The sequence below is a fragment of the Triplophysa dalaica genome, chromosome 12 (genome assembly GCF_015846415.1).
Source record: "Triplophysa dalaica isolate WHDGS20190420 chromosome 12, ASM1584641v1, whole genome shotgun sequence".
Lineage (NCBI taxonomy): Eukaryota > Metazoa > Chordata > Actinopteri > Cypriniformes > Nemacheilidae > Triplophysa > Triplophysa dalaica.
In genome coordinates this window covers 2339310-2363806 of record NC_079553.1, presented here as the reverse complement: position 1 = coordinate 2363806, position 24497 = coordinate 2339310, and the positions used below count along the sequence as shown (strand labels likewise).

Here is a 24497-nt window from a genome sequence, read left to right as displayed (position 1 = left end):
CATTTTTTTTATTGATTGACTTCACTATTTATATTATTAGACACTAGCCAAACACACACTGGAAGTTCACTGCAGTCCAGGCGAGCGCATCCAATGAAACGACGAAGTTTTCAATGAAACATAATAAATGTCTTTGCAGTGATTGGCTAATGTCTAGCCGAGAGTGCACTGGGGTTGAACATTCATCTATCACGATGTGTGGCTGGGTGATTTGCCCAAAAAACATAATCTTGCTTTTTCAAAATGACCGATGTGATTTTTCCATATAAATACCAATATCCCTATTTTTTGACCGCTGGGATCAACCACGTAATTGCAAAAATTTGATTTATTTTAATAAATTCATTCAGAACATCATTTTGCGAGTTATCTTTATGCTTCCAGAGAGTCCGTGAATAATAGATGCCAAACACTTCTGTTTCAGTACTCAAAAAAGTGGGGGTCTAATCTTCATTCCATGGTGACTCGACAGCGTTTTGTTACGTATACAGAAAATCCAGATTCTGGAAGTTGTTGCCGTGTTTGAAAGTGAGCAGTCTGCCAAGTTTTAAGTCCGAAGGTGAATAAATAACAATAAAGTTATTGGCTTGTAAAAAAGGGAGTGGACTCTGAATCAAACAAACGAGACGTGAACTAGTGCCGCCACGTATCTACGTCACAAGACATAGTCCCGGCCTACGTTTTGATTGGACTGCCGCTTCAATCTCCTCCCCAAAACACTGTCGCTCGTTTGTGATGCGTGTACATCATGTCAAGAACCTGTGTTCTACGTTGTGAAACTAAGTCTGTCTTATTTAAACTACCAAAGGAAGAGCTTCTGTGGAAACAATGGTTACAATTCTTTTACACCAAAAGAGTATAACCCCAGGGTTTTACTGTGTGCACGTCATCTCACCAAAGATTGCCATAATCCAGGTATGATGGTAGGCGTTCCATTTGTGCGTTAAAGTATTTGTACATATCTACTAACTGTAGTAATACATATCTTACAGGAGACAATTGATTTGCAATTTAGTGTTTTTGTCAATTGAAAAATGCACACAGTTGGATCAGATGTTTACCTACAACAATAACATATAATCTACTGTGACCTAGTTATATACAAATATACAGAAGACTTGAGTGTTTGTTGCGAATATATAGCCATGTTTAAAGTTACATCCAAATACTAACCAAATTTAGTCCATCAGACATTAAGTGGAATCATATGAACCATCAATTAAATATCTGCCATGCATTTAGAACAGTGTCCTGCTTACTATTTAATGAAGAACACCACAATTTAAGACATTTCTAAGGTCATCGTGAACAAGATTATTTATTAAGACCATTATCAAAATTCCGTTTTCAAGGATTCAAGGTTTTATTCTTTACATACACAATTATACAGAATATAATCAGTCAGGTCGGCTCAATGGACAGTGTATGTATGGGATCGGAATCCTGCCAAATGTTTTGCGGCATATTTAAAAATATAATAAGCGTACATCAAAAAATAAAAACCGCGAGTCAGAACTTTAGACACATTTTAAATTTCACAAAATGTATACTTAAAGACAAAGTTGTCCAAATCGAATACAAAATAAAGTTGCACTTGGTTGTTTTACTCATTCTTTGTGATTTTTGTTATTATTTGCTTAAATTTTTATTTCTTCTATTTTTTTCCCTTACTTGTTTTTCCATGTTCTGCGCTTGCCCTTCCACATGCTGCAGTTCCAGTTTCATGATAATTAGGGTAGTTATGTACATTTTGAATGCACACTTTAAATCGGCAAATGCTTTCCTCTCTCTATTTATCAATTGCTTTTCTTTGTCGTTTTGCCAAATGTTTTTCATAGCTTAACGTTGTTGTTGCACTGTGATGGTTAACAATGCGTGAGCTCGTCTGAGGACAGCTGTGTTGTTATATTTGAGGCCGCGATCAAGGAAGTCAAGATAGTGTCATGTCTGAACTGTAACTGAATCACCCAAAATCACACCTTAATCCAACAATTTATCAATGTATTCATGGATAAAGAGTAAAATAAAGTGACCAAAAGCATGATTGCCTCCATGTATTTCAATGTATGTAGTACAAGTTAAAAATGCAATATAAACAAAATGCAGCTATTCATTAGCTTTGATATGAGCTCACTGAAACATTCCATCAAAATTGTCCACACAAAATATCACCAGTGAAACATTAAACAAAACTTAAGTGTCATTTTCAAGGGGCCAATAAAGAGTTCCTGATCATGTCATTCCATTATTAACATCAATATACAGTTGAAAGAAAAAGTATGTGAACCCTTTGGGTTTACTTGGATTTCTTCATAAATTGGTCATAAAATGTGTTCTGATCTTCATCTAAGTCACAACAATAGAGAAACACAGTCTGCTTAAACTAATACCGCACAAACATTATACGTTTTCATGTTTTTATTGAACACAACATATAAACATTCATAGTGCAGGGTGGAAAAAGTATGTGAAACCCTAGGCTAATGACTTCTCCAAGAGCTAATTGGAGCCAGGAGTCAGCCAACCTGGGATCCAATAAATGTGATGAGATTGGATGTGTTGATTAAAGCTGGCCTGTCCAATAAAAAACACACACCAGTTTTGAGTTTGCTGTTGTGAAGAAGCGTTGTCTGAAGTGAACCATGCCTCGCACAAAAGAGCTCTCAGAAGACCTACGATCAAGAATTGATCAAGAATTGTTGACTTACATAAAGCTGGAAAGGGCTACAAAAGTATATCTAAAAGCCTTGACGTCCATGTGTCCACGGTAAGACAGATTGTCTACAAATGGAGAAAGTTCAGCACTGTTGCTACACTCCCTAGGCGTGGTCGTCCTGTAAAGATGACTGCAAGAGCACAGCGCAGAATGCTCAATGAGGTGAAGAAGAATCCTAGAGTGTCAGCTAAACACTTACACAAATCTCTGGCACATGCTAACATTTTTTTGACAAATCTACAATAAGGAAAACATTAAACAAGAATGGACTTCATGGGAGGACACCACGGAGGAAGCCACTGCTGTCCAAAAAAACATTGCAGCACGTTTGAAGTTTGCAAAAGAGCACCTGGATGTTCCACAGCACTACTGGCAAAACATTCTGTGGACAGATGAAACCAAAATTTAGTTGTTTGGAAAGAACACACAACGCTATGTGTGGAGAACAAAAGGCACAGCACACCAAAATCAAAACCTCATACCAACTGTGAAATAAGGTGGAGGGGGCATCATGGTTTGGGCTGCTTTGCTGCCTCAGGCCCTGGACGGATTACTGTCATCGATGGAAAAATGAATTCCAAAGTTTATCAAGACATTTTGCAGGAAAACTTAAGACCATCTGTCCGCCAACTGAAGCTTAACAGAGGATGGACGATGCAACAGGACAACGACCCAAAGCATAGAAGTAAATCATCAACAGAATGGCTTCAACAGAAGAAAATACGCCTTCTGGAGTGGCCCAGTCAGAGTCCTGACCTCAACCCGATTGAGATGCTGTGGCATGACCTCAAGAGAGTGATTCACACCAGACATCCCGAGAATATTGCTGAACTGAAACACTTTTGTAAAGAGGAATGGTCCAAAATTTCTCCTGACCGTTGTGCAGGTCTGATCTGCAACTATAGGAAACGTTTGGTTGAGGTTATTGCTGCCAAAGGAGGGTCAACCAGTTATTAAACCCAAAGGTTCACATACTTTTTCCACCCTGCACTATGAATGTTCACATGTTGTGTTCAATAAAAACATGAAAACGTATAATGTTTGTGCGGTATTAGTTTAAGCAGACTGTGTTTCTCTATTGTTGTGACTTAGATGAAGATCAGAACACATTTTATGACCAATTTATGAAGAAATCCAAGAAAGCCCAAAGGGTTCACATACTTTTTCTTTCAACTGTATGTACTGTATATATTATATACTTCAGAAGAGACTCTCAGCTCTTCATCACCTATATTTATAACCAGTGTTAGGTTTGAGTATTGACTACTGCATTCAAAGTCCTTCTCAAGCTGGGCATTTTCCATGCTACATTTCATAATATCGACAATATCCCACAACTCCCGAATTCCCCACCCCCCCAACATGATAACAGCAGACTGGACACTACACCATGAACACGGTCACAATCTACAGATCCTCTATCCACAGATAGAGTTCATAATGAGCACAGATATGGAAGCATATGTGTTGCAAAATTCAATTTGCAATGTAATATGCAAAATGGCAATGCAATATGTAAATTGACAATGCAATTGTGTATCTAAATATACATTTCAAATAACGTATGTGCAACATTAAGTGCAAAATGAAAATAAAAATTAATTTAAATCAATTACATTTGTCAGTTCCTACACAAGTTTTAATTCTATTTAAATGGATATTTTTAACGCTCTTTAAGTTGAAAAATTAAAATGAAAATGCATTCCCGGGATTGATTATATATGTTTAAGATAGTCAAGCAAAACTGTAGCAAAAAGAAAATTCTAATGTCATTTTCAATAAATGCATTAACATTAACAGGTTGAACATTTGGGAATGCATTTTCATTTACACGCAGCGCATGAGTGTAGCAAAATTCAATGTGGACTTGAAAATGCATTTCGAGCTGACCAGGCCCCCACCCCGGAACGGCGTCATTGTGTTATGTTTAAGTTTGTGAACATAAGCCCTTAGAGACTAAATTCAATGTTTATCAGATCATTGTGTTCTGTTTTTTGCTAAATTGCTTCATAATAAATTACAGAAGGTAACAAAAAGCTCTTGCTCATCTAGAAGGAGCTGTCGTTATCTTTTATAGGCCTTTCAGTTTTTCTGCGTGTTTTTATTTACATTTATTTAATCATAATTGTACTAAACCCATAGAAATGCCATTTACTTATATGACAGCTATGTTGTTGCTATGCTGTCATGACACCAAGGAAAGCAAACTATTTTGAACTTATAAAACGCTGCAGTTGTACTTGTTATTTTAGTGACATGTGTACCACCCTTTAAATAATCTTTGTAATTCGCTTTTGATTGTGACAATTATCAGCTGTTTCTTAAATGCAGTTCTTTTTAAATAGTTGATCTCCAATATGTAGCTTCATTGTACATTTCCAATAAAATGCAATATGATGTTAACACGACCCTATCCTGCTTCTTTTCGTTTTCATTCTCTGTGTATATAAGCTGATGTGATTTGAATGAAATATGATACATACCATACCAATATATTCTTGTAAAGTATGAGAAATATGTACAATAGGGAAAAAAACAATTGAGTCAAAAGTACAAAGGCAGTGCTCCAAGACTGAGTTTAACTAGCAAATACATTCAGCTATGAAACTCTGACCACAGTCCAAACGATTAGTCTGGGAACACATACAGTATATTCATCACACTAAAGATTGCACTTTATAAACTGTAACCAAAGCTAATAAAATCCTATGTTTACTACTAAAGTACTATTAGAGGGAGTGGCCTCTAATTTAAAAATAGGCACTATTATCTTTATAAATCAACTCCAGATTATTTGATTCAAAAACACCACAATCACTTTGGATGTAGGCCAATAGTGTTTAAACTGATGTTGAACAGGCAGCTTTCGTGGCCAATTGTAAAGACCATTCGGCACGCCTCCATCTTTCGGCCCGCCCATTTCTCCGACCTGCAGATATCCCGGTATCTTGAAAGGTACGGTTTTAACCGTGAGTTAATCCACATGAACACAACCTCGCCGTTTTGTGGCAATTTTTTACTTATCTTGCAGAAAGTCTCATAATCCAATTTTACATTATGTTAATATAATTACTTTTCCTTTTCAATAAAGAATAGTTTATGTAACCATCCTTCATAAGTGCTAGTAATAGAGCTCTTTGGTGATTTAACTGTGGTAGTATCAACAACTTTACTTTTCTTTACCACAGAAAAAATAACAGATTTTCATCATGTTCACGGAGGACTTCATCGAAATTATGAAAAACGTTTGACAAGGTATGCCAAGTAAGTGACAACAAAAATACAAAATTGTTGTTGTAGTTGGGGAAATTTGGGTAGACTGTCCGGCTTCTCCAGGAATATTTACTCTACTATATTTACAAACCACAAAAATGTACACATTTCTATCTGTTTGTATCAGATTTAGACTTTAGATTTAGATAAGGGATATGGAAAAAAGTGATCTTTCCCAGATTTTAATATAAATTTCATGTTAACATGAAACTTATTTAGCAATGAAAATGAACTTTAGACGAAGACGATAATAAAAACAAAAGCAAGATGTTTTAAATGAATTTATGGACACAAAACAAAATAACGACATTGATTTAGTGTAAAAATTGAAGAGAAGCCTTTTATTTGAAAATTGTCAGAGAAGAGCACTAGAAGTGCCTCGAGCAAAAAATGATGCTCCTTTATCGTGGACTTTATAATGAAAAACTTTTCTTTGATTGTACATGGCATCTTCTCTCGATCTCCACCACACCTCCATCTGAATAGACCATAAAAAACATAAATCAATTTAGAGCAACTGATTATAGAGTATGAGCGACTTTGACATGATAGCACACCTGTCCATGTATGTCCCTGCAGTAACCTGTGGGCAGCCCCTCTACATGTAGTGCCAAACTGCACTGATGAATTAGTCCCTTCTGAAGCAGGTTTGAACCTTCATCCTCTACATCCTCTTCCTCACGTCTCACCAGTATCCCTATATTACCCTGGACACAAACAGTTAAGAGTTAATACATCTTAATGTAGAATAAGAATAAAGAGAACATATTGCTCTAGTTACCCGTCTGATGCCTGACAAAGGTTGTAAGGCTGAAATATGAATTGATCTATTTATTTTTAGGACCTGTACTGTTTTTCACACAGGCACTGATTCAAAAACACTGAGACTCGCCTGTAACTCAGAACAGATGGTGGCTTGGCAGTAGAGGGTGAAGTCTAGTATTGCTCCAGCACTGACACCTAAGGTAAGGAGTACACTTAGATCATCTATGAGTAATACCGGAGGACCCCATTTTTCACCATCTTCATTTTCTGTATTCTGACTCACAGAACTTTCCACAAATTTGAAAAGACATTCCAGTCCAGCACCTGGGGACCTAGATAGATAAACAAAAGCGATGGCAAGACAAATCATTTTCTACGAAATCTCATTTATTGGTAAGAAAAAGAGTATGTGCTTTACATGCCTGAGATAACTCAAAGGTAGTTTGCTCTGGCTGCTTTCCTCTTGTGATAGAACTCCAATGGAGTCCTTCAATCCTTCGAGAAATACTAGCTGCCCTTTCTCTCTGGCCTGGGTTAGACTCACACCCTGTGCAAAACATTGTTATAATTCATACAATTTCTGTGAAAATATCTATAACGCTTCTTAAAACGGTTCAATAAGCCAACGACACTGCATGCATTAGGTTTCATGAGCTCAAAAATATACTATTCTTATTATAATAATTAATTGTAACCAATGTTGATGTGCAATATAATGTATTCGACTATTAAGAAGTTATCTAAAATAATGAACACCCTTTCATTAAATAATGTTGACAAATTGAATCTTACTGTAAATTGTTCCCAAAATATCTAAATAAAACAAGTATTTAACAGGACTCACCAGCCTCTGACTGACAGCACTGTAGTGGCTGAAAGATTGCACGAGACCCAGAAAGCACACCTTACAACCAGCTGAAAGGATACAAGTATAACTCACAAATCTATGTAATCTTGAGTTGTATATATACATTACATATAACTTTACGACACAGCTCACTTACCACGTAAGTAGAACGACAGATAGTGATGAATGAGAAATGAAGCATCAGCTTGTCTGTCAGACAGCACGATGAAGTCACCCTACACGTGCACGCAAAAACAGGAAGACTGTATGACAGAACATACTTCAAACATGTGAAAGATGTGAAGTCAAATACTTACAGATCTGAAACTGTCTGGGCTGGAACTAAGAATACTGTTTAACTCTGGAAACATGGCGGAGAGTTTGAAACTGGACAAATTAGAGACTAAAACTACTCTTCCTTAACATTTAACATGCTGTAGATCAAATTAACAAACGTATTTGAAACGGAAATAATACATTTTATAAGTGCAAGTTTTTATGTGCATGCGCAACCAACTAAACAATATTACTAAACGACATCGGCTAACGTTAACTTAATCGACAACGTAACCGAAATCGGACGAGCTTTAAATCTGTTTAAATGTTCTACGATGATTAACCTAAACTCTTTAGAAATAATGTTGCATTTGAAAAGGCGTAAATAACAGCAGAAAAATTGCTTGTTGTCTCTAGAGCTTATGCGTGCAACGTGAATACGGATGCCGCATTAGGACATTCTAAAAAAATCGTTTCAGTTAGGCCGGTCATGAGAACACAAGAAAATGTGAGTAAAATCCGTTTCTGTTAACGAGTGTTTATTACTTTATTCATGTTTTCCTATAAAAACTAGTAAATATCAAAATTTAGCGCACTAAAGGCAGCACCGAATAGTGTTTAATTACAATAATATACATGTAAAATATACGAACAGACCCTAGGGACAAACTGTTGGTGTGTGTTATGCATTATGTGTTGGGTTTGCCTGAAAGTTTGTCGAGCTCTTAGCATTTCCATCCATCACACTTTAAAAAAATAAATGTGATTGATTATTCAGCCTATCAAACTTTCCAAAAACTATTTGAAGAGGTAAACATCATTTGCCTTAGATTTGAACCTTAAAAAACAAATCTTAATGCTTGTCGTCATTTAGAATTAAAAATCACTCCAGATATCATCATATACAACTGAAAATATCCACTGATAAAACGTCCAAACAAATCCTCAAGCACCCATTAAATAAATACATAATGTGCATGGGTTTGGATGGAAAAAATTGAAATATTTGCATATGTACAAAGCATAATTTTGAGCTACAAATAAAGCCCTTAAAATTCATCATCAGCTGTGTACCTGGAAAGCTAAACAAAAATACTGCTAACATTTCTGTGAAAAGACAAACGCCTAATACAGGGTAAAACAATATTCATATTCATTCACATTTTAAAACATTTCATTGTCATGCTGCAAGAAATGACGTTTTTCAACACAACTGATGATATAACGTCACTGCAAGAACAACTGTAAAAGCTGCTCACATCTGGAGACAGAGCAGCATTTAACAATATATCAGATGATGTCAAAACAGACACACGTGCAAGGTAATGCCGCATATTCTTTAAAGCAATGCAACTGTGATTTAGTGTATCTAACAAAACAAAGGAAACAATGTAAGATAAAAACAAGCAAAACATTCATCAGAAGGGAATAACAGTCTTAGCAACCACTAAAAAATCCCAATAAAGTGTTTTTACGAAGTACATTAACAGCTACTTAGGGTTGACTTATTACCCATTTCAAACTAGCGAACTTCAACTACTGTTCAAAGCTAACAACTGCCTTAACTTTGCAAAATGCTTGGTATTCTGCCAATTAAGTCCATTGTTTTCCATTCACTGTTAAATAAGTGAATTGTGAAGCAATATGAAGCAGTCACATAGTGTACTTTACAAAAGAATTAGATTAATAATGTGGCTTGAGCGCTGGTTCACTTGAACCAACATAACCTGCTTCAACCACTTGTGGTAAAAAGCACACTCTCTCTGTTCTATTCCTATAAATCTGAAGGGTTCAGCTTTGATGCTGGGGCCACCTATATGCAAAATCATTCCAGAAGTTCATCCCAACTGTTCCTTAAAATAAGTAAAAATGGATAAAAAACAAATGGTTATGATTTACAATAAATAAATACAACATGGCACTCCAGGTACACACACTAGTTAAGTTTATGTGATTCCTGAGTGTTTCAGTCTTTGGATTTACTGCTACGGTGTGACCTCAGAGGTGGCTGTAATATCTGCTGCATCTACAAATGTCACCGTCTCTCCTTCTGTAGAGTCAAGGGCCTCCTCCTTAATAATGATGGTCCCTTCTGAGAACATGACAACTTCCTCTCCACCAACCACCTCCTCCTCCTCTTCCTCTTCCTCTTCCTGAAGGACCACTTCCTCTTGAGGCTCTGTGCAGTTGCCATTGGTTTGTCGTATGGTAATGGCCTCAAGTTTAAGCCGGTACTGTTCTGCTTCCTGCTCCTTCCTTAGTAACTGTTGCCGATACTCCTGGGCTTTTCTGTTGGCTTCTTTTAGCTGCTGCTCCAATCGTTCCCGGCTGTCTTTCTCGGTAACATCCTACAGGAAACCACAAACAGTTAGTCTTTATATTGACACTCATTTTATTAAATAGAAATCTGATGTTTTCTATTGGTCGAACCTTATGTCTGGAATCTGTGTGGTTGAGTGATGATTCAAACTTCCTCTTGCGTGATGAAAGCGGTTTGGTGTCCTCCATTACGATTTCTTCAGAAATCTGTCCGGCGGGTACTGCAACCACTAAATATATCCAGATGCATTTTAAAATATTGAATCAAAGTCTTAAAGGCATTATGGAATGAACAACACAGCAGTCTACTCACTCTGTTGTCCTTGCATTGTGACATAGAATTTTTGTCCAAGACTGCCTTGTTGGTCTGTTACTATGGTAATCACTCTCTGGCCATCTTCTCCTACAAGGTGCTGGATCGTCGAGTCCACAGAGTCTGCACTCTCTCCAGCTCCTAAAGGAACGGAAAAGAACAATTTACACTATCTCACAATATTTGAAATGCTACACAGAGACCTGCATTAACATCTTTTAATGATGATGCAAAATAATTTAGAGGCGTTTTCCCAGACAGGGATTAGACTCAGATAAATGCTAGAGCTCTCCAAACCGAAAACAACTTGCACTCCCAAATCTTTAAATACATCACTGATTTTGTGTTGTCTTAAAATGCACACAAGTATTGTTTTTAGGAGGGCATGTTTGGTAAAAACTACTTAAATTTCCTGATTAAACTACGGCCTAGTACTGATTTAGGATAATCCCTGTATGAGACACCACCCCTTAGAATTTAGATTCAACTCATTGAAACTGACAATCTGAATTGATTCACTATAAGAAATCCCACTAACTCAAACACAGTTATGGCCTGGCATTTAGTGTCAATTACATAAGTCTTAATTCTCTTTTAACTTGTCAAGAAGCAAAAAAGGACCACAAAGCTAGTTTAGGGAAATTAAAGCCTGTTGTTCATGTAGGCAAATGTCTATAATCTGTGCAAATCCTACCTGTGTTTGTTTTAGCATTAGTGAGAACAATATCAGAGAGGTTGACCCCTCCTGCTGATGAGATGATGTACTGAGGACTGGCAGTGGCTGGAGAACTACCTAAGATAGTTCTTTCTGGATTCATGTTCACCTGGTTCTGCATTCCATCCTAGAATATTATAATACAAAAAATGTCATGTTAAGAACAACATGACTGCATTATAGGTAACTCTGGTCCAATGTTCTGATCAGCTTTAAACATAGCACATGCATGAGCGATGAAGCTGGTTTTAGAACTTTACTCAGAGTTAAAAGACTTACTCTAAAATAAGGCAAAAAGTCAAACAAAAGTGATCAGGTGTGTTTTATTAAGATCGGAGCAAACCTCCAAAAGTAAAATATTGCTTTACCTGTAATAACAACATAAGCTCAGTGTTTCCTCTGTCCACTGCAATGTTGAATGGCGTCTTATCAAACTTGCTGAGGGAGTGAGTATCAGAACCATATTTGATCAGCAGCTCTACGACCCCTCTGTGACCGTGTTCTGTCGCCCAGTGCAAGGCAGTCATTTTCAACATGTCCTTGGCGTTGATGTCTGCTCCACTCTGTCCAAGATATGATCAGAACCAAATATATAATAAATATGTCAGATTATAACAAATATGACTGACATCAACTAATTAAAGCCAAGGCGATCCAATACTAAATCAACACAATGTGTTCTTACCTTGACCAATAATTCAACAATGCTTGCAAAGCCCTCTGCAGAAGCCATGTGGAGAGGGGTCCGATCGACCTTAGTGCGAGCATCTCTACTCACCCCGGCACGGAGGAGCACTTCAGCTGTAGTGTAGTGGCCGTATTGTGCTGCTAAATGAAGTGGTGAGGTCCCCAGCTAAAACATATGAACAGATGTGATGTTTAAATCAGCCAAGTGCACTCACACAGCAGTGAGTAACACACACACACCGTGAACACACACCCAGAGCAGTGAGCAGCCATTGCTGCGGCGCCCACGGAGCAGTTAGGGGATAGGTGGCTTGCTCAAGGGTCTCACCTCAGCCGTGGTATTGAAGGTGGAGGAGAGTGCTGATCATTCACTCCCCACACCTACACCCCTGCTGATACTGATGCTCGAACCAGCAACATTTGAGTTACAAGTCCAACCATTAGACCACGACTGCCCACTAACAGATATGATTTTAGTACGCTTGAGTGGAATAAGTAACCCTCACCCAGTCTGTGGTAAAAGGTGCTCCATTGGCCATAAGAGACCTCACTTCATCATCCTGGCCTTTACGCGCTGCCTCCAACAAACGCTTTCCTAAATCCACAAGTGACATCTAAAAAAAGGATAGAACCTGGAATTATGAGATTTCTTTCCAGTACTATAATAATGTAACATTAAAGATGTGCATTTTCACATATAAAACAGTATATTATGACAATATCTGTGTTTAGTTTGATTAATACCTGACTACACAGATAGCAGATTACTGTAAGCATCAGGAACCGGATGTGTGCATTACTATATGACACAATTCATCATTAGTGACAGGACGGGAAATAGTCATGATTTTATAATCAAAGCAAGTTCCGGTTCAGGTTGATCTTATGCTAAGCTTCTCTGTTGACAACTGTACGGTATGTCTGGATTAAATGTTATATAATATTAATAATTTTATCAGCGTAATGTACCACTTAATGGAGCAAAATTACATGCATAAATCATTTACAGACGTGACTATCAACACAACAAATTTGTCTGTCTGTTACGAAGTTTATTATCAGAAATGTTAAACTACAGAATGTTTCTCTGTCACTTTAACAATAATCGATGTTCAAATTTAGCGGTTAAAAGTATAGATGTACTGTCTTTATTAAGTTTTAAGTTAAGCTCAAGTAGTTGTTAAGTTATAAAATAACTTTTTAGGTTGTGATGTTATCGTTCACGCCACGTTGTCGTCAATACAACGTGTATGTGCTGAATTACACATGTAATAAAAATCTCTTTTAAAAACAATTCATCAAACTCCTGCAGTCAGTTGCTAATAAACAGAATATAACAAAACTTCTGCTTCTTACCTCAGTAAAATGTTTTCCCAACGACTTCTACAGTTTAATACTGTTAAAATGCAAAAACGAAATCTATGTTTGTGTTATTTAACGGGATTTAGTGTTCTATCATACTTTTCTGTACTTTGTGAAAACAAAAATAACAGAGCCGTCAAAGATGGCGCACGAACGGTACCGGAAGTGAGAATATTTGATTGGTTCTTCTTTGGTGGTGTTGGAAGCTGCTGGATCTAGAGCGCCCCCTATCGCATACCCAAACAAATCGGAGCGGACCGCATTCGTTCAGTGAAAAGTTCCGTATACTCTCAACTTTGTGCAGTTGTCTTCTTTTTCAATATTAATACTTTTGTATGTTATCGTTTTACATGAATAGGAGCAAAAATATTTATCGATTTGTCGGTGATTTCACATTTCGGCCCCTGGACAATATATAGACAGAGGAGAGTTGAAAGTAATCGAAACTAATGAATCTGAAACAAACATCTTATTCCACGTGTATCGTTTTTTTAGTTGATTTATTTCATGTAAAATAAATGTAATGTATATGTGCTAAATGACATATACTGCCCGTCGGTGGCGCTAATGGGCCTTGTTTTGGAGTTTTTTCAGCATTTCCTTATATTAAGGGGGGAAACTTCAACCACACCTCAGAGATCTTGGAAACAGTCTTTCCACTCACCGCTCTCTATCTAGACAAGAGACCATTCACTCCAGAGTTAACATATGAATTCAGCTTTACATTAAGGTACAGTACTCCTCGTTCTTTCGTTTTTACAAAAGTAAAACGTGTACTTTCATTTGCACGAAAGTTTTCAGAGTTGGATGAACTTTATCAGTTCTCCGGAGCCGCTATGGCTGGTAACGATCGACTCCAGTTTGGTTTGAATAAAAAACAAACCGCCTGTGTGCTCGAGAAGAAGAAGAAACGCGAGTTTAGTTTGAACGCTTGTGAAACAGTTAACGTAACTAATGTAAAGTTAACTTTAGACGCATGACTTTTTGACAACTTAATTATCGTGATACTGGGCTGCAAGTTTAAACTGGTTGGTGGTTAAAAATTCATTTCAGAGACATTTACAACGTTGTTTTTTTCTTCTCTGCTTCCTCGAGCTGTTTGTTTACATTTCACTTGGTTTGCTTCTTTGTAGAGATTATAAACCACAAAATGTTTAAAAGCTGTCATTGTTACTGGGGTACAATCAATTGTTTCTCGCGATATTACTCGAGAGATAGCGACTGGGATTTCACAAATAGCTCTGTAAAGTTTGAGCTTCTTTTGTTCTTTAAAAACATGTTTTACAACAGTTTGGCTTTCAGTATGATTACTATCTCAAAAATACAAATACTACCTTGAAAACGGCATAAAAACTCTCTATTTGTAATGTGAGAGCTATATATATTTGGTATGTTACTGTGAATTTGTATTAATCATAATTGCTTCATTAAATAATATATTATAATATATACATATTTTGTTTGTTACTGTTATTTTTTTATTTGATATATTAATGATATTTGCTTCATTAAAACATATATTATAATATATATATTTGGTCTGTAAATATGAATTGCATGTTTTATTTGATGTGTTAATGATATTTGCTTCATAATAACATGTATTATATATATATATATATATATATATATATATATATATATATATATATATATATATTTGGTCTGTTACTGTGAATTTAAATGTTTATTTGATATATTAATGATATTTGCTTCATTAAAATATATATAATGTATATATTTGGTCTGTAACTATGAATATTTTTTTATATGATGCATTAATGATAATTGCTTCATTAAAATATATATTATAATATATATATTTGGTCTGTAAATATGAATTACATTTTTTATTTGATAATTAATGATTTAATTTGATATTAATGATATTTTCTTCATTAAAACATACATATATTATTTATTTGGGCTGTAACTATGAATACATTTTTTTTTATTTGATGTATTATTTATATTTGTTTCATTAAAATCTTTCTTTTTCCCCTTTCATTAAACAGATTCTACTGAAACAGCAAAACCTCACATAAACAGAACCAACAAAAAAATCAGGGGCCCAGGAATAACTCTGGGAATAAAGGGGTCTTGTGTATAATAAAGGAAAAGACACAAGCTGAGAATCGAACAGGACGAAGGGTTTTGGACGAACCTCAGTTTATTTCATTGAGATTTTTCCTTCCATCTCGTGTCAAAACGGCCTGCAGGGTGGCGAGAGAGAGGAGAGAATCGAACCGGTGCACGCCGGAGATGAGTGCGTTCTGGCATAAGATTGGCTGCTGTGTGGTAGCCAAACCTCCTCCGGTAAGTGTCTCGGAAATTTATCTCAACCATTTCCAGTTTTTTATTTCTCAATCACATTTTACAAAATGTGGACGGTTTTTGCCCAATAATGGTCCGTGTTCAAGAACCATCATGAATTGCAGGTTCCGATACACAGCTTCTTATGAGGTCAACATCTGGACTAATTTAATCAATTACCCAACAGCTCAGTCACTGGCCCTTGTGGGAATTTAGTGTTCGGGGATCACGTGAAAGTGACTCACGCAGGTTCTTCAGGCTTACACCGAAAAGAAGCTATTCAGCTGATGTGAATGTGACCCAGATACTCTCCGGGGTTTGCCAGTACTGCAAATGTGTTTTGGAGAGTAAAGCCAGACGTGAAATGCAGATGAACAAAGGATACTTTGTCATAGAACGCTGCATGGGTATATTTCCAGAAGCGGCGGTCTTAAAAATGTAGTTTGTTTGTAGATCCAGACCATTTTTGTAGCTAGTAAAGCACATTTGAATTAAAGTCATAGGTGACGCAAAAATGAAAATTCTGTCATTTACTCACCCTCTTGTCGTTGCAAACCTTGATGACTTTCTTTCTTACGCAGAACACAACAGAAGATATTTTGAAGAAAGTGATTCACTTCTATTGTGTATGGACACAAAACCAATTTAAGTGAATGGGGGCCAGTTAACGTCAAAATATCTTATTTTGTGTTCTGCAGAAGAAAATCATACAGGTTTATTATGACAAGAGGGTGAGTAAATTAAGAGAGAGTTTTCATTTTGGGGTGAACTATCACTTTAAGACATGCACAGCATAAATCATTCTTAATGATAATGTACCTGGATTGTTTCTTAAGCAGTGGTTTACAACTTTATGGCTGTAGACACTTTAATATTTAGCATCATATTAGCTTTTACATTGTTGACATCTGTTTGACAAGGTCATGCATGTCCAAACGGAAATGAGGATGAGAATAATATCATTTTCATTTTTGGATGTACAGTTCCTTTAATATTTCTCTAAATAAAAAGAGCTGTGTTATATTACCAGACACGTGTTTTGCATATTTGACCATTGGCTCGACTGAAGCTTGCGAGCAGGTTTGTTGTTATCTGGTTTGTGGTCCTGAGCCAATGAGCCCAGGTTTAGCACAGTCTCTCCGGTAACAATGACAGGGGGTTCAAAAGGGAAGCTGGCTCCTCTGAACTGGGAGTTCTCATTCTTTTCCTCCCTCCTTCCTCTTCTTATTTTTAGGTTCTTGTTTGTTCTATTGTTGGGTGGGGGGTGATGTCAAACGACAGTGGGCATCTGTAACGTGAACAAATGGTGCTTCCCAGCACAAGCTGTTTTCTCAAACCCTTTCAGATGTAATGGGTGCGTTTAGATTAGCTGTCACCTTACATCACAGTCTGTGATAAGAACTTGTTCTGCGTATTTCTGTGATACTGGCCTTTGCTTATACATAGATTACGAAAGTAAACTCCTTTGAAGGATGTTTGAGGTTATGTAAAGACATTTCAAAGGTGGAGATGCGGCTGTGAAATGTAAAATGTCAGCAGGGTGTTGAGGATTATTTATTATATAGATAAATGAAGACTCTTGCAGTATGCTGTGCTGAGAGCGCTTTAGTTTCTGTGGGAAGGCAAGTAATAGCAAGCATGCCAACTTCCCTCTCATGGCACATGATCTCATCAAATAATTATTCTGGTTGTTGATGTTCTGATGTTGAAGCTTTTTTTTAGACCTGGTTCGTTTATATGACTCACTAACTCTTACACACAGTGGAATTGTGGGAAAGGAAGGATAAATGTTTCAGTCAGTTGGATTATCAAATCTTAGTGCAAGTGGAACGATCTGTCAAATCAATGACCAGTTTATTATTCATTTTTGTACAAAAAAACACAAATGGGTAGTTGTCGACAAATAAACCAGTCATATGTGACAGCAAAAAAAAAAACTAATAATAAAGTAATTCTCTCATACTTTTTTATTATATATATATTACTAATAGAAAATAATAAACTTTAACAATTTGTTTTTAAAATCTTATGGTCTATTTATCAATACTCGTATACAGAATATTGTTAGCAGCCAAAGGCTTGCAATTGAACAGGCTCAACAACCATTAATGAAAAACTATTAACTTGGTCCATGTGGTAAAAAAACTTTAGCACTACATTAGGCCGTGTTCACATGTGACTTCTTTTTTGACAAGAAAAAGTTGACAATGGTGCTTTTTTGTAAAAAAAAAAAACACTCACAGTGTTGTGCTTATGAAAATTAGCCAGCAATGTTCAGAGATAGCATTTGTGCACGAAGGCAGCTTAAAGAGACAGGCTCCATAGGCAGCGTAACAAGTCTTTTCAAATTATAAACAGAGAGCGTCTTTGTAATAACCAATCAAATATTTAAAATCTACAATACTCATTTCTCGCTAGAAATGCAATCAGTGAAAATTAAACTTACATGTATACAAAACTGTGCTCCAACAGGCATTTCATTTTTCGAGCTTGTGCCTTCTCAACCAATCACGTTCCTTGCATGTTGCTATGGAGACGACAGGTCTCTGTCATTGGTTAGCTGCGAAAAAGGTGCTTGACTTATAGAGCATTCCCACCAAACGCCACTTGCATGAATAGAACGCGCTATTTCGCACGTAGTTTGACCCTTGAACATTTTGAGTATACTCACTTCATTCGCGCATGAAACAGACCATGGGAGGGGCTTCTGCCAGCCGGCTCCAGTCACGTGTGTTTATATATATATTAGCTCAAATTGAGTGCATTATTTACAATTTACCAGACTGTCCGACCTCCACACTCACTTTCTTCCAAGCAAGATCCTTTTTATTCTTGTTTTGATAAAAGTAAGATGTATCGTACACCTCCAGGTATCCACATACAGCGACGATAATTTTGTCTTCCATTCTTTATAAGCTCATTGATTTCTTTCTCCACTCGCTGCATCATAATCACGTCACTACTAGAGCTAGCTCCTGATTGGTTAACACAGCGCAAATTTTCTTCAAATTACAGATTTTCTAACAGATTTTCAAACGCCCGAAATGTTTAATTCACACCCCATCAATTGTGTGAAACTCTTTAACCTCAAAAGACGCCCGTATTCTTAAAGCTTCTAAGAATCTTCTAAGAAAGCTCACAATTTAGCTCAAAAACTTCTATGCAGGAGTCTTAGCTTAAAAGCGATTCAGAACCATATATATATTTATTCTTTATTTTCCCCATGCTGTTAATGTCAACGTATTTGAGAGCAAATGAACATTGACACAGTAAGTTTCTGTTAGTGCTTTAATTGTTTGTGTAATCAGATTATGACAGAACCGAATCATGTCTGCTGCATAGTTGTATTTCTCCAGTTGCCAAATATGTTAATGTAGTGATTACTTCTATTTCTGGCGCTGTGGCATTTCTGCGCTGTCTTGGAGATGTTATCGTGTCTAATAGGATCGGTCACAAACATGACCCCTGCACGATCTAATGTGTTGTGTCTTATTAACTTGCTGTCATTCCATTCAATATAATATAGCCCTGTTACAGTTTGCATTGTATCAAAGCAGCTGTACAAGAAAACTAAAACTAAGAAAAACTGTTGAACACACAACAAAAAAATCAGATAAACCTTTAAAGTAATATGGAAATTGCCATGCATTGCAACTTTTCTTCTCACTTCTCACAAGAAACTCTCTTAAAAGTCCTCCTCGCTACTCCTTTAATGTTTGACCTTAAAGCTCTTTGAAGGGTTAAGATGCTTTATGAAATACTTCTTTCTTCACTAGGATCTGTTCTGTAATTTTAAGGGGAAACTGCCACATTTCTAAGAATTTTCGTAGAATTTTGTCACTAGAAGCAACTCTTTGAGCTAAGATTTTTCATGAAAACAGGCCCAGGACTTTTTTGAAAACACTGTTTACTCCATAGAAGTATGATGTAAAACAGACGCCAGCAGCTTCATAAAAGAAGTCAAGTGTGAACACTGCCTTAGTGAGCTTTTTTATTCCCCGAAACAAACATGCCATTGCACATTAGCTGGACAACCTACATTTTTTTATTTTATTATGGTACAATTGCTGCCAGGTGTATTGCTTTGTGATATTAATAAAATTAGGTCACACTTTATTTTAAGGTCCAATTCTCGCTATTAACAAACCATTAACTATGACTTTTGCCTCAATAAACACCTTATTTGGTGCTTATTAATAGTTAGAAAGATAGTTGTCAGGTTTAGGTATTGGATAGGATAAGGGATGCAGAATATCTGCTTTATAAGTACTAATAAACAGCCAACATGCTAATAATATGCATGCCAATAACCAACCTGTTAATAGTGAGAATTGGTCCCTATAGTAAAGTGTTGCCTAAAATGATCAATGTCATTGAATTATCACTTAAACAGGCGTCCTTGTATTCTGTTAAACTACATTAATGTTTAAGAAAGCTATTATCTATAGGCTTAACTGAAATTGGCTTTTTTGCGATTGCCTTTTTTGACAATGCCTTAACAGAGACCTAAAATAAAGTGTTTTAATTCATGCTGAGTCACCAAGTGCATTAGATCTCAATACTTGATTCTCTTTAATATAAATGTCTGTCTTTACAGAAAAAGAAACGGAGGAGAATTGACCGTAGCATGATCGGAGAGCCTACAAACTTCGTCCATCTGACACACATAGGCTCTGGTGAAATGGCAGATGGCATGCAGCCGGTAAGATGTACTCCATTAGTTTGGTACAGTGGGACTTGTGAATGTGACTAAATGAATGCTTCTCTTCTGACAAGGGTTCTATCTATAGATCTACAGATATCTGCGGCCACAGGCAACACATTTACAGTAAATCCTAAGAGGGTTGCTGGAATTTTTGTAGAATTACATATCGCACCCATTTAAAATCCCCATCATTTGTCTTGTGCCATATTTCTCTTTCGTTTTATACACGGACGATCTCGTACTCTGTGCACCTGCCAGGCGTGTGAAAGTGAACATGGCATGTTGTCACTGGTTTAAATGCTAATGTATGTGGGAGTTTCCCTGATGCGGTGGTCATCTGCCAAGCCTTTTTTAGTTGGAGCATTGCATCTTATTTTATGCGTATAAGCTCAACTTGTCTTTTGTAAATGTGCTATAGAAATAATGTTGATTTATTTCAATATTTTTGTAAATATTATTTTTAAAAACCATAGTTAATGTGTTTAATCTAATACACACATCAGAACTTAAAATAGAAGTAGAATGGTTGAATGTAGAGAGATGCGTGGCTTGTATTATCTTTAGTTTGTGCTCATTGCTATGTTGTGTTGTCATAAGTAAAGGTGAGGAGTTACCTAATCCTGCATCTTGAGTGATTGAATACCTGGGCAGAATCAAGCAGACTGCAACTTGCTCAGAGGAATGTTGGCGGGTGTCCCGTTGGAGAGAGAGGAAGAATTGAGCTTTTTAATGAGGAAATGTTTGTTAAGTTCTTTGCAGGGGTCATTTAAAGTCAAACTTTTATAATTGACTTTGAGAAGTCTGTAGCTTTACGTAAGTGTGCTTTTTGAAGTATTACATTTTCAATCAGGTTATCCTCATTTCTTCTCTGGTGTTGATGAATGGTGCTATTAGTTGTTTTTTTAATAAAGTTCAGGCCGGACCCGTCCAGTGATACGCAGGATTGGTTGTTATCGGTCTTTCAGAGTCCGTGTGAGCTGCGGCAGGCCGAGCGTTTAACTCGGGGATTGACCTGCTGGTTGTGGTTTTGTTCTTTTGTGTTGTGCTGGGAAGTGTGTTTATAATGTCCCGGTGAAGACAAGCTTCCTCTTTCTGCTGCTGGGGTGTGATTCAGTGTTTTTGCGACATATGATGTAACAGCGGGTGTGTCGAAGTGAAGAGCTGTGTTTGTGATGCAGGCTTGTTCTTGCATGATGGACGTTGTTTTTCCACCTTTGCGTGTCTGAATTTCTCGTTCTTTCTTATTGACTTCCAGTTAGTGCTTTTTATGAAAAGTTCGCCACATTTCTGTAATTTAATTCAGTTGACAAATACTATAATTTGGATGTGATGTATTGCTTAGAAAAATCTTATTAATGCACAGGTCTCCAAAATGAGAAATGGACTGAAGAAGATAAAGCCTGTTGTGGGACTTTTTATTATAAGACATTTTTATCTGTTAATACCTTTTTTATTTTTGCTATGTGGCAATTTTATTTTATGACAATACGCATACTTTTGCTCCAACATTAGCATTATGAATTAAGTTAACAAATAAAGGCAAACAAATACTACTTTTTAATCACACTTTGACAATTTACTAAATATTAACAGTTTTTGGTTATTTTACAAGCATTTTTCATACTACGTAAAAAAAAATCTGCCTCAAAAATGTTGTGTACAGTGTTCTAAATTATCATGAAAAGAATCCCACTGTTCAAAATATACTAATTGACTTTTATTATTTTCTGTAAATGGGTTAATAACACAAAATGACCATATATTATGTGGTGCGACCATTATGAAATTAAATTCATTTAAAAATAAAATATATACAATTTTTGTGCCATAAATATGAATCTCTGATACAGTATACTTAAGTGAATGGTATTTTTCAAACATTTATATCAGTTGTATGTGATTTTGAGCATAGTGATGAAAGGAATTAATTTAAAGATCATGACGTTTTTAAGACTATGGCCAATTCATAGATGAAAAACACATAATTACATATTCGATTAAGTGATTTTAGTTTACACCACATTATTTATGTTTGAATAGCTGCAATAGACTATTTATTTATTATACATCGGTGACCCATACACCGAGGTCATTCATTTCGGTTCAATGATGCAATGGCCATAACCTGCTTGTGTCACTTCCTCATGCAGTCTGGCCCCATGCAGGAACAGATGAAATCCAAAGTGCCTCACGCTAATGGACGAAACAGCCTGTTATAGCCTCTTTATTGTGAGTACAAACACACACACTTTCTCTCATAATCAAACAATCAGTCATTTTAATATCGAGCCATCTTCTCTTCCTCAGGTTTTTAACCCCTCAGCAGAACCTGTCCAGCTAGCAGCACTTTACCAATTAGCACAGGACCGGCTGTACATCAACAGAACAGGTTTTGGTGACGAATAGCAACATCTGATTGCTGCAGTTGCCAATGTGGATGACTCCTCTGCAGGGTTCTTTATGTTATTGATCTTCTTTTCAGAGGAGACATTGTCCCTACTTTAAGACTGTTTTAATACCTTTGGACCGGGAACGTGTGGAAAATTGTGAACGTGTGAAGTGTGAGTTTGAATGTTTCGAGACACTGTGTGCGCTACGGAAGAGGAAAGGCTCTTATCACGGTAACACAGGGGACTGTTTAACTGCCTTCCCAAAGTTAGAACTGGCCTGTTTGTAATAGTCTGCCCTTGATAAGGATGTGTGCAAATGCGTTTGATTTCGTTTTGTGATGGAAAATGTGTTGACCTACGGCATCTCAAACTACTTTCTATTAACGGTTGCACAATGATCGAAATCCTTTCTAATGGTGACTCAGGATTCCTTTTTACAACCATTGCAGAAGTCCTAGTTCTTTGTCTTAGTCTCCAGTAGGTGTTTAAGGAAACTTTCAAATATAAAATTCTGACATTTTTGATCCGGCTTAAAACCCTTTTTAAACAAACATGCTCATATTTTTAGAAGTGACAGAATTTGTATTTTTGAATGAACCGTTCCTTTAAACGCTTGTCTGGTTTTTGGGACTTTGAACGTCAGCTATCATCAAGGCTACCTGCCGGTAAAAGTCACATTAGATATTTACTTTCACACGTCAAGCTCCACCCCACGCAAGCTCAAACACACACTTTCTTATTTCCGTAATCACATTGCACCGCTGTGCACCTGCTTGTGACTGCCACTAAATCGCAGACGCACACCTTGTATACTTTGCATATGTTTTTTCGCTCTGTGTAGCACTGTGTTATGGGGAATTCCTCATGTTGACAGACGGATGTTTGCTTGTAATCACGTTTTGCTTTGCTGGATCCCAGACTGTAGTTTACTTGCTGTAATTTGGTAGGAAAAATATTTTGGTAGGAAAAGCTTCCACAATGTCCGTATTGCTGTAGAAATATAATGTAGGAACACATTTTTATAGTAACGAGTTGCCCAGTGGTGCTCAACAAACACATTTCATTATTCAGTATAGGATACAGATATTTCTGTTGCAGCCAAAGACATCTCTGTTAACGTCATGATAAATGTCGGCTTTCTTTTCGTGTGCGCTGTTTACCATCTTTAATAAGTATATGCTGTCACTTTCAAAGCCAAAATGTATATGGTGCAAAGCACTCTGCCTGCTTCCTTATTCTTGTTTTTCTTTATAGTTTTACTCATTGTGTGATCAAATTTGAGCTGTGATATTGTGGTTCATGTCATGGTGTTATGTTGGTGCATCTTTTTGTACCTTTTTGTTGTGCTTTAATTTGTAACAATACAGTTGTACAAAGAGCGGTATGCTTGTTTTTTTTATTAAACGCACATAGAGATAGTGTTGTACTGAAGCAGTACATTGGCTGTCCAAATAATTAGCATTAGAGAGGCGTTTATAACACATAACCAAAGTGTTATGTTGTTTGCATAGTGGTTTTGACATTACTTTTATTTGCAGGTATGATGGTTTTTCAAACTTAAGATGATTTTATCACTATTCCTGTACTTTATGTACAGGAAATCCAAAAGTAGGTTTTAACATCTGTGTACACCTTAACACTCATTAGCAAAGAGGTTTCTACACTTAGATCTCATGGACCGCTGCCTAAAAAACCCTTGCGCAACAAACCATCAAACAATGGACTTTTGGCATGGACATTATTTAGCTAACTTACACGGGCACAAACCAAATTATGTTTTATTTCCTTTTCTTTTTCTAACAAACAATGGCGTGGA

General features: G+C 36.5%; 3 protein-coding genes across 4 annotated transcripts; 1 reads left to right on the top strand and 2 right to left on the bottom strand.

The window, feature by feature from the left end:
• Positions 1–6255: 6255 nt before the first annotated feature.
• On the bottom strand, positions 6256–8860 carry elp6 (elongator acetyltransferase complex subunit 6). The gene is made up of 7 exons (XM_056762082.1): positions 7919–8860; positions 7759–7837; positions 7599–7669; positions 7177–7301; positions 6882–7086; positions 6547–6696; positions 6256–6467 (listed from the first exon to the last, which is right to left on the bottom strand). Exons 1-7 carry the CDS (start codon positions 7970–7972, stop codon positions 6345–6347), a joined length of 807 nt encoding a protein of 268 aa, XP_056618060.1. The 5' UTR covers positions 7973–8860; the 3' UTR covers positions 6256–6344.
• Positions 8861–9013: 153 nt separating this feature from the next.
• Positions 9014–13440, bottom strand: gabpb2b (GA binding protein transcription factor subunit beta 2b). Of its 2 annotated transcripts, XM_056762080.1 has the most exons (8): positions 13268–13440; positions 12418–12525; positions 11910–12077; positions 11593–11787; positions 11204–11351; positions 10510–10650; positions 10308–10426; positions 9014–10225 (listed from the first exon to the last, which is right to left on the bottom strand). In XM_056762080.1, the coding sequence occupies exons 2-8, from the start codon at positions 12523–12525 to the stop codon at positions 9863–9865; spliced, it is 1242 nt and encodes a 413-aa protein (XP_056618058.1). In that variant the 5' UTR covers positions 13268–13440; the 3' UTR covers positions 9014–9862. The 2 variants fall into 2 exon arrangements, with proteins under 2 accessions (XP_056618058.1, XP_056618059.1); XM_056762081.1 differs by lacking the exons at positions 12418–12525; positions 13268–13440 and adding an exon at positions 12165–12390.
• A 430-nt stretch (positions 13441–13870) lies between these two features.
• On the top strand, positions 13871–24060 carry cdc42se1 (CDC42 small effector 1). Its single transcript, XM_056762083.1, has 5 exons — positions 13871–14003; positions 15289–15589; positions 20184–20288; positions 22442–22520; positions 22599–24060. Exons 2-4 carry the CDS (start codon positions 15536–15538, stop codon positions 22508–22510), a joined length of 228 nt encoding a protein of 75 aa, XP_056618061.1. The 5' UTR covers positions 13871–14003; positions 15289–15535; the 3' UTR covers positions 22511–22520; positions 22599–24060.
• The last annotated feature ends 437 nt before the right edge of the window (positions 24061–24497 follow it).

What these genes read in the sequence shown, in the direction of transcription:
- elp6 (XM_056762082.1), bottom strand. Translation starts at nt 7,972, where the DNA reads ATGTTTCCAGAGTTAAACAGTATTCTTAGTTCCAGCCCAGACAGTTTC. An exon ending in TCTGTCGTTCTACTTACGTG is followed by an intron (nt 7,670 to 7,758) that starts GTAAGTGAGCTG and finishes GTATCCTTTCAG; the next exon opens with CTGGTTGTAAGGTGTGCTTT. An exon ending in GTGCTGTCAGTCAGAGGCTG is followed by an intron (nt 7,302 to 7,598) that starts GTGAGTCCTGTT and finishes TGTTTTGCACAG; the next exon opens with GGTGTGAGTCTAACCCAGGC.
- gabpb2b (XM_056762080.1), bottom strand. Translation starts at nt 12,525, where the DNA reads ATGTCACTTGTGGATTTAGGAAAGCGTTTGTTGGAGGCAGCGCGTAAA. An exon ending in AGCTTATGTTGTTATTACAG is followed by an intron (nt 11,352 to 11,592) that starts GTAAAGCAATAT and finishes ATAATATTCTAG; the next exon opens with GATGGAATGCAGAACCAGGT. An exon ending in CACAATGCAAGGACAACAGA is followed by an intron (nt 10,427 to 10,509) that starts GTGAGTAGACTG and finishes GGATATATTTAG; the next exon opens with TGGTTGCAGTACCCGCCGGA.
- cdc42se1 (XM_056762083.1), top strand. Translation starts at nt 15,536, where the DNA reads ATGAGTGCGTTCTGGCATAAGATTGGCTGCTGTGTGGTAGCCAAACCT. An exon ending in TGGTAGCCAAACCTCCTCCG is followed by an intron (nt 15,590 to 20,183) that starts GTAAGTGTCTCG and finishes CTGTCTTTACAG; the next exon opens with AAAAAGAAACGGAGGAGAAT. An exon ending in TGGCAGATGGCATGCAGCCG is followed by an intron (nt 20,289 to 22,441) that starts GTAAGATGTACT and finishes TTCCTCATGCAG; the next exon opens with TCTGGCCCCATGCAGGAACA.